The 16,250-nt window shown below is 39.0% G+C and overlaps 3 protein-coding genes across 7 annotated transcripts; 2 read left to right on the top strand and 1 right to left on the bottom strand.

Moving 5' to 3' along the window:
• The first annotated feature begins 2,501 nt into the window (after window positions 1–2,501).
• On the top strand, window positions 2,502–3,961 carry NAC094 (NAC domain containing protein 94). The gene is made up of 3 exons (XM_086254617.1): window positions 2,502–2,682; window positions 2,831–3,132; window positions 3,224–3,961. Exons 1-3 carry the CDS (start codon window positions 2,502–2,504, stop codon window positions 3,959–3,961), a joined length of 1,221 nt encoding a protein of 406 aa, XP_086110743.1.
• Window positions 3,962–4,624: 663 nt separating this feature from the next.
• Window positions 4,625–11,969, top strand: LOC147277043 (ATP-dependent RNA helicase). Of its 5 annotated transcripts, none has more exons than XR_015123921.1 (4): window positions 4,625–7,304; window positions 7,902–7,967; window positions 8,257–8,506; window positions 11,829–11,969. XR_015123921.1 is itself a non-coding variant. In XM_086254615.1 (3 exons), exons 1-2 carry the CDS (start codon window positions 4,906–4,908, stop codon window positions 7,954–7,956), a joined length of 2,478 nt encoding a protein of 825 aa, XP_086110741.1. In that variant the 5' UTR covers window positions 4,625–4,905; the 3' UTR covers window positions 7,957–7,967; window positions 8,257–8,917. The 5 variants fall into 5 exon arrangements, 2 of the variants coding, with proteins under 2 accessions (XP_086110741.1, XP_086110742.1); XR_015123919.1 differs by having other exon boundaries at window positions 4,625–7,328; XR_015123920.1 differs by lacking the exon at window positions 11,829–11,969 and adding an exon at window positions 9,978–10,090 and having other exon boundaries at window positions 4,625–7,328.
• On the bottom strand, window positions 9,838–15,513 carry LOC147277042 (uncharacterized). The gene is made up of 12 exons (XM_086254614.1): window positions 15,505–15,513; window positions 14,910–15,418; window positions 14,565–14,631; window positions 13,947–14,348; window positions 13,100–13,230; window positions 12,897–13,005; window positions 12,612–12,757; window positions 12,375–12,451; window positions 12,154–12,271; window positions 11,847–12,046; window positions 10,433–11,694; window positions 9,838–10,301 (listed from the first exon to the last, which is right to left on the bottom strand). Exons 1-12 carry the CDS (start codon window positions 15,511–15,513, stop codon window positions 10,080–10,082), a joined length of 3,252 nt encoding a protein of 1,083 aa, XP_086110740.1. The 3' UTR covers window positions 9,838–10,079.
• Window positions 15,514–16,250: the final 737 nt, after the last annotated feature.

The following is a 16,250-nucleotide window of genomic DNA, read 5'->3' as shown; positions in this document are numbered from 1 at the left end:
AGTGCTAGACTTTTTAGTTAGCTAATCCCATAAGCTAAACCTAGGCTTATTGTTTATTAAGAATGAGTAATTTGAACAAGCACGCATGGTTGAAATTTACTCTCACATTTGTTCACAATACTAAGATAATATGTGAAAATTTGAAAATGGTGCATGGGTTGTAGTGTTGCTTAAATTTACACAGAATAGAAAGCATTAATAATAATTTAAGGGCGCATGGAATTTGAAGAGGTTAAGGAAAACCATACTATAATTAGAGCATTAAATAACAGAAGCCATGCATTAGTCAATAACATTGATGTGGATTTGTCCAGTAGGGAACATGGTTGTGTTTGGAGGGTTGATGTTTGCAGAGAAAGAGGTAAGAAAGCTTGGTTTGGAGGAGTATGATTCATTTTTTCAACTTAGGTTGCACGCATGGGTTCCAAATCCTAGGTCAAGGAACAGACAACAAGGGTTGCAAACGAGGGTCAACTATCTGGGGAATTTCACTAAATTTGAGTCCCCAACTGGCCATTTTTGACCCTAAAGGATCTTCCCCTATTAATTAATTAATGCTTCATGGCTTGCTATTTCTATAGCAGACATGGTTAGCAAACTGGAGCAAAGGACAATTAGTTTAAATCAAACACAGTGGTCTTAGTACCTCACTTTTGGCTTAATTAATTACTTGTTGAGCAGTTTAGTGGTTGACATGAGCAGCTATCTCTTTGTACCATCTCAAGTGGACTTAGCCCAAGTCTCTACTCTTTGGGAGCAATGCAGCATCTCAAAAACTGGTGTCTGGAAACACCAAAAATATTTTCTTTTTGGCCAGTGACAATACCAAAAAAATTTGGAAATTAGGAATTTTGGATTCCAATGTTTGTGAAATCAAGGGGATTGGCCTCTGCCTTCCCATTGCTTATTATTAACTAATGGAAATAATTGACAAAATTGAGGCAGATCCTTTCATTGAAACAAAACAGTAAAGGGTTCAATATTAAATATTGTTCAGACTTTTTCATCTTTAAATTAAGCTGTATACTCAAAACATTAAGAAGCTCATACCAGTATATCTGTTGGCATACTTTCTTTTTTGTTTGTACAAAATGTGTTGTATGTATGTTACATTTGATGTCAGGTGACATCACTAGTCAAACCATAAGCTCTAGTAGTTGAACTGCCCTTTGTTACAGTTTGGTGAACAGTCTAAGTTTACCCTAAATAGTGCAGTCCAAAGCAATTTTAGCCCCAACCAGGACTGTTTGCCTAACCTTGTCATCACTGCAGCAGTGGAAAAAGATATTAACCCCCTGTTTTTATTTGTTTCTTTTATTATTATTTTGCTCACATGACCCAATTTACCATTACCTTTTCTTTCCCCTTTTTATAATATTGTGTTATATTAATTAGTGTGTAAATGAAGATTAGTCCGGTGGTTTATTTTGCATGGTGGCCTTTTCTACTGGTTGAAGCCAAGTAGGACCAATGACAGAGAAGTTGGTATGCTTGAGCTACCCCTATTAATATTATACTTAATCACTGGTTTGGGAATATCTTAAGATTAAAATATGCACTGGCATGTCACGTTTTCATATGTGGCAGATGAGGGAATAGAAGCTCATAGAATAATGGAATAGAAATGGCATTATCGGATCCAGGTATTCCAGAAATGATATTTCTAATTTTGTATATCCCTCAAAACTCAAAAGGGGTCTCAGAGGAATTTGAAATTTTTGCATAGATATCTCTTAATTTGACTATAATTTTGAGCCTTCTGGTATTGGAAGTTGGTCCATCCTACATGGTTTACAAGAAAAGAAATCAAGCAAAGATTATTTAAAAGGAGGTAGCCAAAAAAAAGAAGATTATTTAAAAGATTAAATTTAATACTATGACAAGGAACCTCTGTTTGTCATTTTGTCTTTGGTTGTTTGAAGATAAAAAAGGTGGTTTCTATAGGGAGTGAACATGAGGAAGTGTGAAAGCAACTTGGTTTTTAAAATTCCAAAATTTGCTGAATTTGTAGACTGTTTGAGATCCTTAATTTGGATTTAAATAACCCTCTTAAGCAGTTGAAGAAGCACCAACTTATTAAAAAGCCTTAATTCTATAATCCCATTCACTTGACTCAGGTTCCTTGGTAGCTGTTCTTAAGAGAGTTGAGAGAGCCTCACCAAGTCATCGTGATTTTCGTGCAAAGCTACTCTCCATTAGTCACCCTGAAAGGGCGGCCGAAGCTTCGGAAGCAGACCCCTTCTCAGGTGGCACATGATAGCTTGCTTGCTTTGGATGAAGTGAACTCTCTTTGAGCTTATGTTAAACAACTTCAAACTGCTTCACACCCTAAGCTCTTGTACTATTTCATTAATAGTCTTTTAGTCATTGTTCCTCAAGGGTCTGGTTTAGTTTGGTTTCCCAAAACTTTCTTGTTTGTACAAAGCCAGAGCCTCCTAGATTTTCATACTCACAAAGGTCACAAAAAATACGTTTAAGCACTCTAGAGAAGGAAGACAAATATGGATGAGAAGAATGAGATGGATAAGGTTGATGATGCGATGTTGCCAGGCTTTCGGTTTCATCCCACTGATGAGGAGCTTGTTGGGTTTTACCTCAAGAGAAAAATACAGCAAAGGCTTCTCCCCATTGAACTAATTAAGCAAGTGGACATTTATAAATATGACCCCTGGGATCTTCCAAGTAAGATAAGCTTGTCTCTGATTCATACCATGTTCATAAATGGCTTTCATTCTTTCTTTCTTAACCAGTTTTCAAAATTTTACAAGTTGTATGTTATGTTGGTTTTTTGTCACTCAACTTATAAGTTGTATTTGATATGTGCAAGCAGAGCTGGCAAGTAGTGGGGAGAAAGAGTGGTACTTCTACTGCCCAAGGGACCGGAAATACAGGAACAGTGCTAGGCCTAACCGAGTCACAGGAGCTGGGTTTTGGAAAGCAACTGGAACAGATAGGCCTATTTATTCTTCTGAGGGCACCAAGTGCATAGGTTTGAAGAAGTCCCTTGTGTTCTACAGAGGCAGAGCTGCTAAAGGGATCAAAACTGACTGGATGATGCATGAATTTCGCCTTCCTTCTCTCGGAGACTCAGCACCACCAAAAAAGTTGTTAGATAAAAGCCTTCCTGCAAATGTAAGTAGTTTGTTTGTTCAACTGCTTAATTTTGGACTTTGTTTGAATACATCATGTTGCTAATCACTGTCTCATCCTTGAAACTCTACAGGATTCATGGGCAATTTGTAGGATTTTCAAAAAAACAAATTCCATGGCACAGAGAGCTCTTTCTCAATCTTGGGTGTCTCCATTTCCAGAACCTACAGCTTCTTGTTTACTCAGTACTCAAGGTGCACACTGCAGCACTCAGTTGAGTTCAGAGAACATGTCTTGCACAACTGACATAGGAATAGGATCAGCCATCCAGTTCTGGAGTAACAATGACTTACAACAAGTTTCTAACACCAATTACTCTGCATTTGATATGCTCCCCTACAAACCCATCAATCCTGCAGTCTCCAAACCATCCATATTTGATGGAGAAATCCCCAATGGCTTCATGTTCTCTCCAATGGAAATGTCAGGAGGACCCACCAAGTCTAGTATTGATGCTGCTTCCATGGTTTTCAACCCTGCCTTACTTTGTGATTTGAGTAACACCTCTGGGAGTATAGACTTTGATGGTTCTCAACATCAGTTTAGTGGCTTCTCAATCAGTATGCCACAGGATCAAATGCAAGGGAATATGAACACAGCAGAAGAAAATGAAGGGGGTTTCAGGAAGAACATAAGTAGTTCTACAAGCCAGGTGGCTAATAATAATAGCCAGTGGGGAACCATCAGATCAATCGCATTTCCTTTCAGTTTGGCTTCAGATGATGCTTGGAAGCCCAGTCTGGCATCTGATTCACCACCTTGTCCCAGTGACATGTCCACAAGCTATTCTACAAACAAATGCTATACTTGATTGAATTGATTTACAGGACAGGAAAGGAAACTTTCTTCTAGCTCTAGTACTTGATCACCATGTAATGTTGTAGCTAATGGCTAGTACCAAAAACATACTCCCTTTCGTGTGTCACTGTACAGTTTCCTACATTCCAATTATACAAGTTGGCAATATATTGTTTCTTTTATGTATTTGGATTGGACATATAAGTTCCACTCAATATTATAACTAGTACTCACTAAATCAATGACTGTACCATTTTAAATCATCTTAATATGTACCAAAACAAAAGAAGAAAGAACCAAAATCACTATAGATTTTGGGGTACTTTAATGGTCACTAACAGAAGAATTTGCGGCCAAGCCCATATAAACACGGACACATACGCTGCCATATTATTTGGAAATCAAATTTGTGATACAAAATCCCTAGTATTATTTTTGAATCTAAATATGAAGGAAAAAAAAAAAAAAAAAAAAGCAAAAGAATCTAGGAGCCAGGGCTTTGCAATTCCATATCTTGGCCCAGGTTTGACCGTTGACCCAGCACATGTTTGGGCCACAGTATGGCACTAAATTCTGAGATAGGCCTGTCCGAAGTCGGCCCAAATTTGAAATCCGAGTCAGTATTATCGAACCCGGCGAGTCAATCCCGAGTCTCAATTTTCTGAACCAACCGACCTAAGCAAGAAATTAGCCTCAACACTCAAAACCCAACCCAGCTTTAGGGTTTTTCTGGGTTTATCCTCACCACCACTTTCCCTCAATTCGCGCTCTCGCTCTCAAATCAGTCACTTTTTCTTGCCTCAGGTGTGCTCTTTATACCATTCAATTCGCACTCTCTTATTTGCTTAAATCGTTCCTAAATTTCTGGGCTTTTTCTTCGTATTGAAGTTTAAATCGTCGTTTATTATTGATTTTATCATTTTTATGACCTTCTAAGTTTTATGTGAGTGTTCAATAATGGCTAGAGGCCCTGCAAGCTCTCTGTTTCGAGTTTATGCTTCTAAGAAAAACATATCTAGGTTTAGAGTTTTCTTGTGGAATCAATATCTCTGTCGCTCTGGACCATATGACCGCTCTGTATTGCCAAATATACCATTTTCTCCAGCTTTCGATGCTCCAAACCGTTCATTTTCGACGAGCTTAATGGACCCAGTTCGTCTTAGATTGCTCCCTCAAAGCCCAAAATGTATGGGCTGCGATACCCTTGATATGAAACCATTTTCAACTGCTGTGGAAGATGGGGACCAAGATGTGGATGATGATAGTGTTTGTAGTGGAAAAATGCTTGATTCGGAATGTGATTTTGATGCGGATGCTGGGAAAAGTATGGATTTTGAGATTGTAAATGAGGATAGTGCTTGCAATTTGTCAAATTGTGAAGGAGACAATGGTGATAATGAGGGTATTATTAGTGATTCATTGATAATTGAGTCGGAAAACGGTGATGACAATGTGAGTTCAGTGAAACCTATGAGCTTGGAGCACGTTGCATCACGCGAGCCTCTTGAATTGTATCATGAGCTTCGCAATGCTGAAAAGGGTGTGAAGCAGAGACGGTCTGATTGGGAGACTCTTCACGAAATATTCCGGTATTTTGGGATTTCAGGTTGGGCAGCTGATCAGGCTCTTGCAATATACATTGGCAGGTCATTTTTTCCTACTGCTGTGCACAAGTTTCGGAACTTTTTCTTCAAGAAGTGTTCCGCTGATATTGCCAAGTATGTGGTGTCACTTGGTCCATCTGATGATGCAGTTAAGTTTTTGTTTCCGGTATTTGTTGAATATTGTTTAGAAGAGTGTACTGATGAGATCAAGCGGTTTCATGGTATGATTGAATCAGCAGATCTCACTAAGCCCCATTCGTGGTTTCCATTTGCACGGGCTATGAAGCGTAAGATAGTTTATCACTGTGGTCCAACCAATAGTGGTAAAACTTACAATGCTTTGCAACGGTTTATGGAAGCAAAGAAGGGTATTTACTGCAGTCCTCTGAGGTTATTGGCTATGGAAGTCTTTGACAAAGTGAATGCGCTTGGGGTTTACTGTAGTCTTCACACCGGACAAGAAAAGAAATTTGTCCCATTCTCAAACCATATTGCTTGTACTGTAGAGATGGTGTCTACCGATGACTTGTATGATGTTGCTGTTATTGATGAAATTCAGATGATGGCAGACCCGTATAGAGGCTTTGCATGGACACGAGCATTGCTTGGGCTGAAGGCTGATGAGATACATTTGTGTGGGGATCCAAGTGTTCTGAATATTGTTCGAAAGATCTGTTCAGATACCGGTGATGAGTTGTACGAGCACCATTATGAGAGGTTTAAGCCGTTGGTCGTTGAAGCCAAAACGCTCTTGGGAGATCTCAAAAATGTTCGGTCTGGAGACTGTGTGGTTGCTTTCTCAAGGAGAGAGGTATTTGAAGTTAAAATTGCAATTGAAAAACACACCAACCACCGTTGTTGTGTTATTTATGGTGCCTTGCCACCGGAAACTCGTAGACAGCAAGCAAATTTGTTTAATGATCAAAATAATGAATTTGATGTGCTTGTTGCTACTGATGCGGTGGGGATGGGTCTGAATCTTAATATCAGGAGGGTTGTATTCTACAGCCTTGTGAAGTACAATGGTGACAAAAATGTCCAGGTTCCAGCATCTCAGGTGAAGCAGATTGCTGGAAGAGCTGGTCGCAGAGGAAGCATTTATCCAGATGGACTTACTACCACATTGAATGTAGATGATCTGGATTACTTGATTGACTGTTTAAAGCAACCTTTTGATGAAGTTAAGAAAGTGGGCCTTTTCCCTTTCTTTGAGCAGGTTGAGCTATTTGCAGGACAACTTTCTAATGTTACATTCTGCCAGCTACTTGAAAAATTTGGTGAAAATTGCCGTCTGGATGGGTCATACTTCTTGTGTCGACATGATCATATAAAGAAGGTTGCAAATTTGTTACAGAAAGTCGAGCAATTATCTCTGGAGGATCGTTTTAACTTCTGTTTTGCCCCAGTTAATATCAGAGACCCAAAAGCTATGTACCATCTTCTAAGATTTGCATCGTCATATAGTGAGAATCTCCCAGTCAATATTGCTATGGGCATACCAAAGGAGTCTGCCCGTAACAATAAGGAGCTCTTGGATCTTGAGTCTAAGCATCAAGTTTTGTCTATGTATTTGTGGTTGTCACACCACTTCAAGGAGGAAACTTTTCCTTATGTGAAGAAGGCTGAGGCAATGGCAACAGACGTTGCTGAATTGTTGGGCCAGTCTCTAGCCAATGCTAATTGGAAACCAGAGTCAAGGAACGCAAGGAAACCAAAGCCTCAGCAGAAGGAAGATAGTTATGAGAGGCCAAGGTCAGTCATCAAGCTATATGAGAAGTAAGTTCCTCTGAATAAAGTTTCTTCAATGACTTCTTACTAAATTGATGTAGTTGTTTATATTAGCACTCTGGCATCTGCTCTGGTTTAGTCTGCGGTTCTAGATTAATCTTTTATTTTGTACCTGTTTCAGTTGTTTTGTTTTGACCATTTGTATCAATATTGCTGATTTCAAAGATGTCTATGAAAGTTTATGGACTAGGTTTTTTTTTTTTGGCATCTTCTTAATTTGTTATTCAGTTTAAAGTTATAGCTCCAAGGGTATGATTTTGGTTGGAAATAATTTTCTGAAAAGATTAAAGAAGGGACTGGTGTAAGTTAAGAATGAACCTAGAGGGATTTGAGCTGTCATCTATTTGACAGTGGCAGAAAAGAGCCTTTATTCACATTAGCTGATAACATAATCAAATCTGTGTTTGAAAAAGCTAACCTGTAGATAGAATTATAGATGGATAGACAGATATATTTAATAGAAGAAGGAAAACTTTAGATTAGTTGTGTTATTTCATATGATTCTTGTTCTGGATTGTGTCTTTATAATTCACAGTGCTAACTAATTTTTCTGACTTGTAGGAAAAGGCATAACCAATCTCCACAATGTGAGGTCTCAGAGAAGGTAGCTGTTTAGTGTTCTTGCAGGTAATTTGACTACTAACCACATTTTATAGTTGCGGCAATGGTGCTTCATGAAATCTTCTATTCCTGAATGGTCAAGTACTAGAATTGTTTTGTAATTAACATACCACCTGAATCCCAGTATCATTTTTGCTGTAAGTGATGGTTGGAATATAAATTTATGGAGTAATGTGTTGGTTCTATTATATTTTAATATAAATTCTGTATTCTTCCAAACATGTTTGTACTTTTTTTTTTGTGTGGCCAATCTTCCAAATATGGTTTCAATTGTTAAAAGAACAATAATCTGCAGGCAGGGTTTGGGGATTTGATGATGAAAGGAATTTAGTGGAGCTGCGGAATGCACAAATACCTTGTGGCACTCAGTGTGTGCAAATTTTGACATATAGCCAACGAAGTTACCAGTAGGCGAAGATAGACAACGATAATAGGCAGATGTGAGACACAACACAACAAACTGTAGATGTTTGTACTTTTCCATTTTCTGGGAGTGTCATGTGGACAGAATTTGCAACATTTACCGTGCTACAAAGAAACAACAGGTTTGCTACTTTCATGAGCTCCTGTTTTGTTTTGTTTACCAAATCTTATTCCCGGGTATTAAAGTGGTTTACTTTTAGAATAGATAGGTTGTAGACTATAATTATGTACTCAATTAGGCAGATAGAAAGTTATAGTGGTTGAGAATTAAGTAAGATGAACCCTCATTCTCCCTTTCCTCCCTTTTGCCCTCTACTTTTGAACTAGTTTTTAAGAATTTTTAACCTTTCGAAGAGTTATTGTCCATCCCTCAATAATCAGCAGTTGCTATAGTTGAAGTTTTGTAGAATACAATGACAAGTAGTAGCGTACAAACTTTATGGATAAGAAGTTTCAGTCCTTTAGACGACCTGTCATTTGAATAAACGGTAGTAATGTGATTCCGTTTGGTCGACCAAGCAAATTGACAAAGATAGTATGTCGTCTATGGCGAAGTTGACAAGTATCAGATAAGGTCCTCTTCCTTTTTGGGAAACTTACAATGTCGCGCGAATTGAACTATACAATACATAAGCACATCGTGAAGTAGACACTCTTATCCCATTCTTCCTCTTTTGCCCATCTCAAAACGTGATTTTGACAAGTTTGGACTGGAAAAAGAGATAATTAACAAAGAAACAAAATCGATCACCGTCCAGAACAATAAATAGCAAAGGGCAATTTTGTAAAAACCAATCCTTACGTGATTTGGTTGGTAGCACTAGCCTCTAGTGCTGACCATGAGATATAATTGTCTTTTGTTTTGGTAAGGACCGGATATAACTGACTATTTGCGCCGTCTCGGGATAGGTTTGGTTCATTCTTTTTTATTTATTTGTCTGATTTTGGTTCATTCATATTATATTGTCTAAGGATGAACAAAATGGAGAAATGTGAAAAATTAACTCATTTTTGATTTTCATTAAAGATTTTTTAACATTCTTTAAAAAAATTTAGAATTTTGACCCTCGAGTAGTATTGTGCTCAAACTCCCTTAAAGTAGTGCAAGCTCCCTTCAAGAATTGCTGGAACATCTCTCAAGCAAATTTCTAAAGTTTTTTGAAAAAGGTTAAAAGTCTTTAATTGACTTAAATTTAGGTTAGTTCTATTGTAAATTCAACAAAATGAGATATTTCAGAAGAAGAAATTAAAAAAAAAAAAAAAAAAATTGATATCAGTGGCTAGAGGATGCTTACAATTTGTGGTTACTATTTTTACTACAAAATCTAGAATTGAATTGGGGAGTTCAAAACTCAAAAGTATGTGTAGTACTAGTGACGGGAGGGAAACTCTGCCCAACCTGCATCTCCGTTTTACTTTTCTGGGTGCACTTTACACTTCACCCACACCCCCATACTATACATTTCTTCTTTCTTTCTGTGTTTTGATTCAACATACTATATATTTATATATTTATATATATATATATATATCTAGCTTAGGTGGTATATAGCACTTCAAGTTTTTCTCCTCTGTCCATGGAAACCTTTGCAGCAATGACAACATCAGTTAGCAAGTAATGAAGATTTCTTCTTCTTTGATGGACTACAAAGATAGATCTTTACCTTCCTATATGATCAGGATAAAGGTGGGAACTCACAGGTTGACACCATTCATTCCACGCAACGCAAGTAAAATGATTCTCTGTACTTCCGCATCACACACCACACATTTGTGGACAGAAACACCAGCAGCTCGCATGGCCTGCAGTTTACACTCGCTGCACCACAGTGAGTGTTGGCATGGAAAGTTGGCCCAGAACATCTTGCGCTGCTTGCATGCAAAACACTTCCCCTCCATTATGCATTCCTTGTAATCCTGCGTGAATACTATAGTGTTATCTCGATGTGGAAGTGAAACAATCATCATAATCTCATAATGTGCACAGTATATAAGAGCTCTTTAACTGTATAGAAATCATAATATATTGTCCACTGGCCACTGCTCACCTTGTAGAAATCAAATTCACGAAGAATGTACCCAGATGACTTGTTCCTTTTTCCGGAAAGGGCCTCCAGAACCAGATGTCGTTGTGGATCCCTAGGATTTATACTCCCTTGATCTTTTTGCACCCATGGCTGGCCATGGAATAGAGGATCTGGCTTCAAGAATTGGAGGAACCTTGGGTGCACACACTGTGATACATCCTTCCCTGAGTTCACTTCGGGGTACCTATGGGAGGGTTTCTCTTCCTCATTGCTAGTACCAGTAAAGCCAGTTTTTTCACAAGAACCTGCCGAAAGGTCCTGCAGACACTTTGAATCACTACTATCATCAATCACTGAAGATAAAGGTGAAGTGTGAGGCGTTCTGAGTGTATGAAGGAGTTGGTGTTGAGGACTGGGACTATTTGGCAGGAGGACCATGTGATCCTCATTGCTAGTACCAGTAATGCCAACATTTTCACCAGACCCTGACGAAAGGTCCTTCCAACACTTTGAATCACCACTATCATCACTGGCTGGAGAAAAAGGGGGAATGTGAGGCATTCTGAGTGTATGGAGTTGGTGATGAGGCCTGGGACTACTTGGCAGGAGGATCATGTGATTGGGAGCTCCACGTTTGCCTATGGGGACAAACTTAATGGTACATAATTTGGAGAAAGATTTGATGAAGTCACTGAGCTTAGGGAAGCCGAGAGAGGCATGATTCAGTTCTAAGCCAAATTTAGCCCTGAAATCACCTTTAAGAGAAGAGAGAGCATATTCTCCATTCTTTGGGTGCTTTGACAGATGTTTTAAGAAGCCAGGAAACCACTTCTTGAAAACCTTTAGCCATGTAGGAATGCTTTGATCCTCAAAGGTCTTGGGAACATGTGCTTGAGGTTCAATGGAACACGCCTTTGGTTGGCCATGGAGTAACTTATCAACCCAAGAACCTTGCTCACCTTTATTTGCTTCCATAGTCGTCTCGTTGGGTGACGTCTGTGCTGGAAGTTGAGGTTGGCAACTCCTCTCTTCTTCCTGTTGTCGAGGTGACATTTTCTCTTGCTCAGTTGCTAAAAACGATTTTGGGACCACACTTTTTATCTCAACTTGTTTGCCTTTCATGGTTATGTAGTGGGCTTGGACAGCTGCTGAAACAGATTTCTCTTCTTTAAATGTGACAAAGCCAAATCCTCGAGATTGTACCTTGTTTTCTGTTTGAGCTAAAATGACTACAGCATCTTCTACTGGCCCAAATTTTTCTTCAAAGAAGTTACCCAACAAATCTGCTTCACAAAGTAAATTAAGAGAATTATGTTATCCAGAAATATAAAATTGAATATATGTTAATTAAACCATTTATGATTTATCAATTGTTGACTATTCATATTAATAAAACATAAATGTTTTTTTATTAAAGTTTTCACAGGGGGATAACCTGAGTCTACTGACGGAGAAAGCCCTCCGACAAAGATTTTGCGTTGTTCTTTAGCAACAGGATAATGATACTGGTATGCTCCCTGCTTCACTTTCCGATACTCCTCCTCACCATGTGCATAAAAGCACTTAGATCCTCTGACACATCCACGGGGAGAGTCGAAGTATTTACAGATCATCTTGGTGCTTGAGTGAATATTTCTAGCATTCACATGCAGTAGAAACTTGAACATATGAACAGATTCAAGAAATTAACGGGTGCATGCTCACACATACACACACAAAGCACATGATGTAAGAGGGGTCACCTTTCAGTAGCAGTGTCTTCATCTGTCATGGTTAGAAGAGATTCGCAGGTGCTTGAAATGGCCTCATCACCTTGTGCAAAAGCAGTATATTTATGTTGATTGAGGAGAGCATGATTGACTGCACATCAAAATATAGGGATGTGAAATAAAATGTACAGGGCCACATTGATTGGTACAATTTGATCTTATCCTCAGATACACATTTTTGAAATTCAACTTACTTTGTCTAACACTGGTTGGGTTCATCAATATGAAACGCATATCTTGGGAGGTTGCCAGGTCTATAGGTCTTTGTCTACTGGCAATTTTAACAGTTTTGCAGACATATGAGCAGACATGTACAAATAAATGTTAGAATTTGAAGTTTGAATTCTGACGGCCAGCTTCCTAGAGACAACTACTGAAAAGATACTAACATCATTGAACTGGATGAGAAGGATTTATTAATTGATTCTTACCGCAGATTGAAGATTTCACTATTTGCTCCCCAGCTCAAAAGAAGCTCAGCACAATCCATACTCTCATTCTTCACGGCAAAAAACAGTGGGGTTTCTTTAATTTCCGTCTTATACTGGATGCCATCTGGGTCTTCCAGTAGAAGGACCTGTCAATCGGCTCAAAGTAGTAAATACTAACAAATTCCAGGAAAACTTAAAGCTTCTAATCTATTTTTGGTGGCCAAGAGGAAGTTGATGCATTAAGAAAATTGGAGAAGTATGCTGAAGAGAAAACATACACAGTACCTGAAGTGCCTCTGAATTACCATTACCAGCAGCAATATGAAATGCAGTTAACCCTAATTTATTCCTTTGGTTCACTTGGGCACCATGTTTAAGTAGAAGCCATAAAATTCTGGGAATGAGAAGGCAACCAAAATTTTTTAAGGTAATTAACTCTGTCCATGTGTGTGTGTGTGCGTGAGTGAGAGAGAGAGAGAGAGAGATACTTCATCTGCTGTGGATATGATGATCTTGACAATTTAAGGTTCCAATGAAGAGCAGAATTCCCTTCTGCATCAGCATCATTTAAATCTATATTTGTCTTCAGAAGCAGCTGAATGACGGCTACATCTCCCACCTATCCATATTTCATAAAGTTTCTGGTCACATCACAATATAATCCCAACACTAAATTAGTATGAAGTATATTATATATATGGTACTTGCTCACTCCGTAGTTGAAAAACAGGGACTTGCAGCTTCTTCAATTAGCAAATATTTTTCCCTGCAAATTTGACATACTGTCTTCTGGATTGTATTCGAAGTTACAACTATAGATTAATTACGTTGCATGCAGGAATGAGACACGTGCCTCACATGTAGTTTTTTTTTTTTTTTTTTAGAATCAATTAATTAAATAAGGAAGGAAAAACAATGGAACAAAAAGAAAACACCAAGGCCACAACACCAGAAGTCACAAGCAAACAGACCCAAAGCCCAAATACAACAGAGAATACAAAGCAAGGCCAAGACCCCAACCACTAACAAGTAACAATCAGAAAACAGCAATGAAAGAGAACAAGGACTAAATCTGAAAAGAATGTTTGGTGGGGTCATCAATTCATTAATTCATTACAAGTCCCAAAGTAGATGTGTTCATTGGTTTACCAAAACAAACAAAATATGTGTTCGATACTTCGATCATTGCATTTTATCTTAATTTTTTTGGTCAGAAGTCCATTGCATTTCATGATTTTTATCTATCAATTAAATCGTTCCTTTTCTAATTTAAAAAAAATAAAAAAAGAGAATTTCTTCTTCTTTTATAATAAGAGAAGAGAACGCTATGCTTACCTGGGCTGCACGGATGAGTGGTGACATCACCTTCTTGTCCGTACGATCGCTTTGAGCAACAGCTCCGAAAAGCTGCAGCAACTCTATCTCGCGAAGCAAAAGGTTCCTTTTCTCGGAGTTGTCGCTCTCCTCCGTCGCAGTAGTGGCGCGTTTGGCTTCCCCCGACGGCGTCTTTGCACGGGCCAGGGACAAAGCTTCCCGTATAACGCATTCGTAAATGGTCACCTTCTGCTTCGAACCCGAATCGTTATCAGGCAGCTCCAAGACCGACTCGTTAACCTTCTCGGCGGCCACAATGAGCAGAGCAGCTAAAGCAACTATACGCCCTCTAATGGCGTTTGAATAAGCTACCTCAGCCATTTCCTTTGTTTTCTCACTGAGAAGTCTGACTGTGGTCAAATCCTGAGAAATATGGGAAAATAAAAAGATAAATATCTTGCAATAGATTTAAAAAGAGTTAATCAGCGTTGTTTTACGCTGTAAAGTTGTGGTATAGCGGAAGAAAAATACAAGAAAAACTGGTTTTCAAAGTTGTCAGCTTTTTCATAATTTTCTTCTCTCATTTTTCTAGCTTTCTAGGTTACCAAACAGCCTTAACAAATCAAGCAAACAGTTAACCTTTTCACCGACAAGGACGACCAAGTCCTCAATGGAGTAACCATCTGGATTCCAATTCACATCCAACCTGAAATCACAAGGCGATCGAATTAGGTCTTGCAGCATTTGAAAATTAAGAAGAAAAAAAAAAGAATTCGGTCGAGAAAATAAAAAAAATTAATGTAAGGAAAAGAAAAAAAGGAGGTTCAATTAATATAAAATAGTCAAAAGCGAACTGCAAAGAAAAAGCAAATTTTCTATATGAAGCAATTTCTGCAGAGGTGTTTCTGGGGAAGGGGTCACCTTTTACTATTTACGTATCACAGTGAAAACGACGTCCTTTTTGGACGTTTTTGATTGGTTTACCTTGTGCTAGAAAGCGAGAGCTCCAGAGCTAGCTGTGCCTGGCCGTCCCTGCTCTTCAGGTCCGTACGAGCGTGTTTCTTGAGCAAAACCTCGACGCACTTCGCGGCGTGAGCCACGGCCGCCGTGTGCAGCGCCGACTTCCCCGACTCGTCCAAACAGTTCACCAACGGCACCGTTCCGAGCTCTCCACTGAGCAATGCGGCGGCGCAGTCCGCCGCGTCGAAGTCGCAGCAGAGGTGGAGGAGCCTCGACACTGTGTTTCGGTCTAGCGGCTCCGAGCTGGTCTCGACGAGCCGTTTGGCGTGGCTTACGAGCTGAGCCTTGTTGTCCAGGTAAATGGACTTGATTAAGCACGTTTCAGCTTCGACCAGGTCCAATACTTCACTCTTCGCGTTCCGGCGATCGTCGTCGACTTCGACATTCATAGCGAAGTTTTCGAGGTTATACGAAAAATAGGAACATTTTGGAAGCGATTTGAGGAGCTCCGTGGCTCCGAATCTTTGTGTTTCCTGCGATTAATTAAGATTTTCAGTACTTTTTCAAATGAAAGTGAAAACTAATTCAAATATAATCAAGTTTTAAGTACGTCTCGCACCAGATCCATCTGAAATCCCTAATTTCAGCTCCGAATCAACCTCAGGACTCGGCGAACAATGTACCGTACATTTTCAGAGTAGCCAAACAGCGCTGCATATACAAGCTTTAAGCGGCTAAAGAAACCCTAACTTTACAGTTTCAGTGAAAGATTTTTCTGGTTTTTTCTCTCTGGTGAGAGTAAGGGAGTGTAACAAAATGGGAGGGAAGTTCAGTGCCAGACGTTATTTATACAGGCGGACGGTTAATTAAACTTGATTCCTTTTGCTTTTGAATAATAAAAAATAAAAATTAAAAAACTTGATCGGTTTTTTTTTGTCTCTTCTAATTAATTGCTAGATAGGGCCAAAGGCCCAAAACATAAGGGTAATTCTAAAAGAACCCCCTTTCAATACCTTACAATTTTTTTTTTTCCTATTTTAACCCTTTAGACCATAATTGTTAAAAAAAGGAAAGACAAAATCCCTCCCCCACCACCCGCCCTACCAATGTCGCCTTTCTCCCAAAGGAGAGGAAGAGAAAGGAAAAGAGAGGGAAAGAGATAAACAAAGGGGAGGAAGTTGAAAGCGACGCTAGCTGATGGTGGTGTGTGTCAACAATGCTAGCTGGTGGTGGTACTAGTGACGCTTGTAGGGTGGGTAGTGGGGGAGGGAGGTTTGTACAATTAAGGGTTTAAGGGATAAAATTGGAAAAATTTTGAAATAAAATCTTGTAGAGTTTTGAAAGCAAAACATTGGGGTTCTTTTA

The sequence above is a fragment of the Dryas octopetala genome, chromosome 8 (genome assembly GCF_963921425.1).
Source record: "Dryas octopetala chromosome 8, drDryOcto1.1, whole genome shotgun sequence".
Taxonomy (NCBI): domain Eukaryota; kingdom Viridiplantae; phylum Streptophyta; class Magnoliopsida; order Rosales; family Rosaceae; genus Dryas; species Dryas octopetala.
Note: the sequence above shows the minus strand (reverse complement) of the source record. Positions and strands in the feature narration are given on the sequence as shown.

Excerpts from the sequence above, each read along its gene's own strand:
- LOC147277043 (XM_086254615.1), top strand. The coding sequence starts at position 4,906 with ATGGCTAGAGGCCCTGCAAGCTCTCTGTTTCGAGTTTATGCTTCTAAG. Across the intron at positions 7,329-7,901 it reads GTCATCAAGCTATATGAGAA|GAAAAGGCATAACCAATCTC; the intron begins GTAAGTTCCTCT and ends TCTGACTTGTAG.
- LOC147277042 (XM_086254614.1), bottom strand. Across the intron at positions 14,632-14,909 it reads CTCTCGCTTTCTAGCACAAG|GTTGGATGTGAATTGGAATC; the intron begins GTAAACCAATCA and ends TTGTGATTTCAG. Across the intron at positions 10,302-10,432 it reads GTGAATTTGATTTCTACAAG|GATTACAAGGAATGCATAAT; the intron begins GTGAGCAGTGGC and ends GTATTCACGCAG.
- NAC094 (XM_086254617.1), top strand. The coding sequence starts at position 2,502 with ATGGATGAGAAGAATGAGATGGATAAGGTTGATGATGCGATGTTGCCA. Across the intron at positions 2,683-2,830 it reads TGACCCCTGGGATCTTCCAA|AGCTGGCAAGTAGTGGGGAG; the intron begins GTAAGATAAGCT and ends ATGTGCAAGCAG. Across the intron at positions 3,133-3,223 it reads ATAAAAGCCTTCCTGCAAAT|GATTCATGGGCAATTTGTAG; the intron begins GTAAGTAGTTTG and ends GAAACTCTACAG.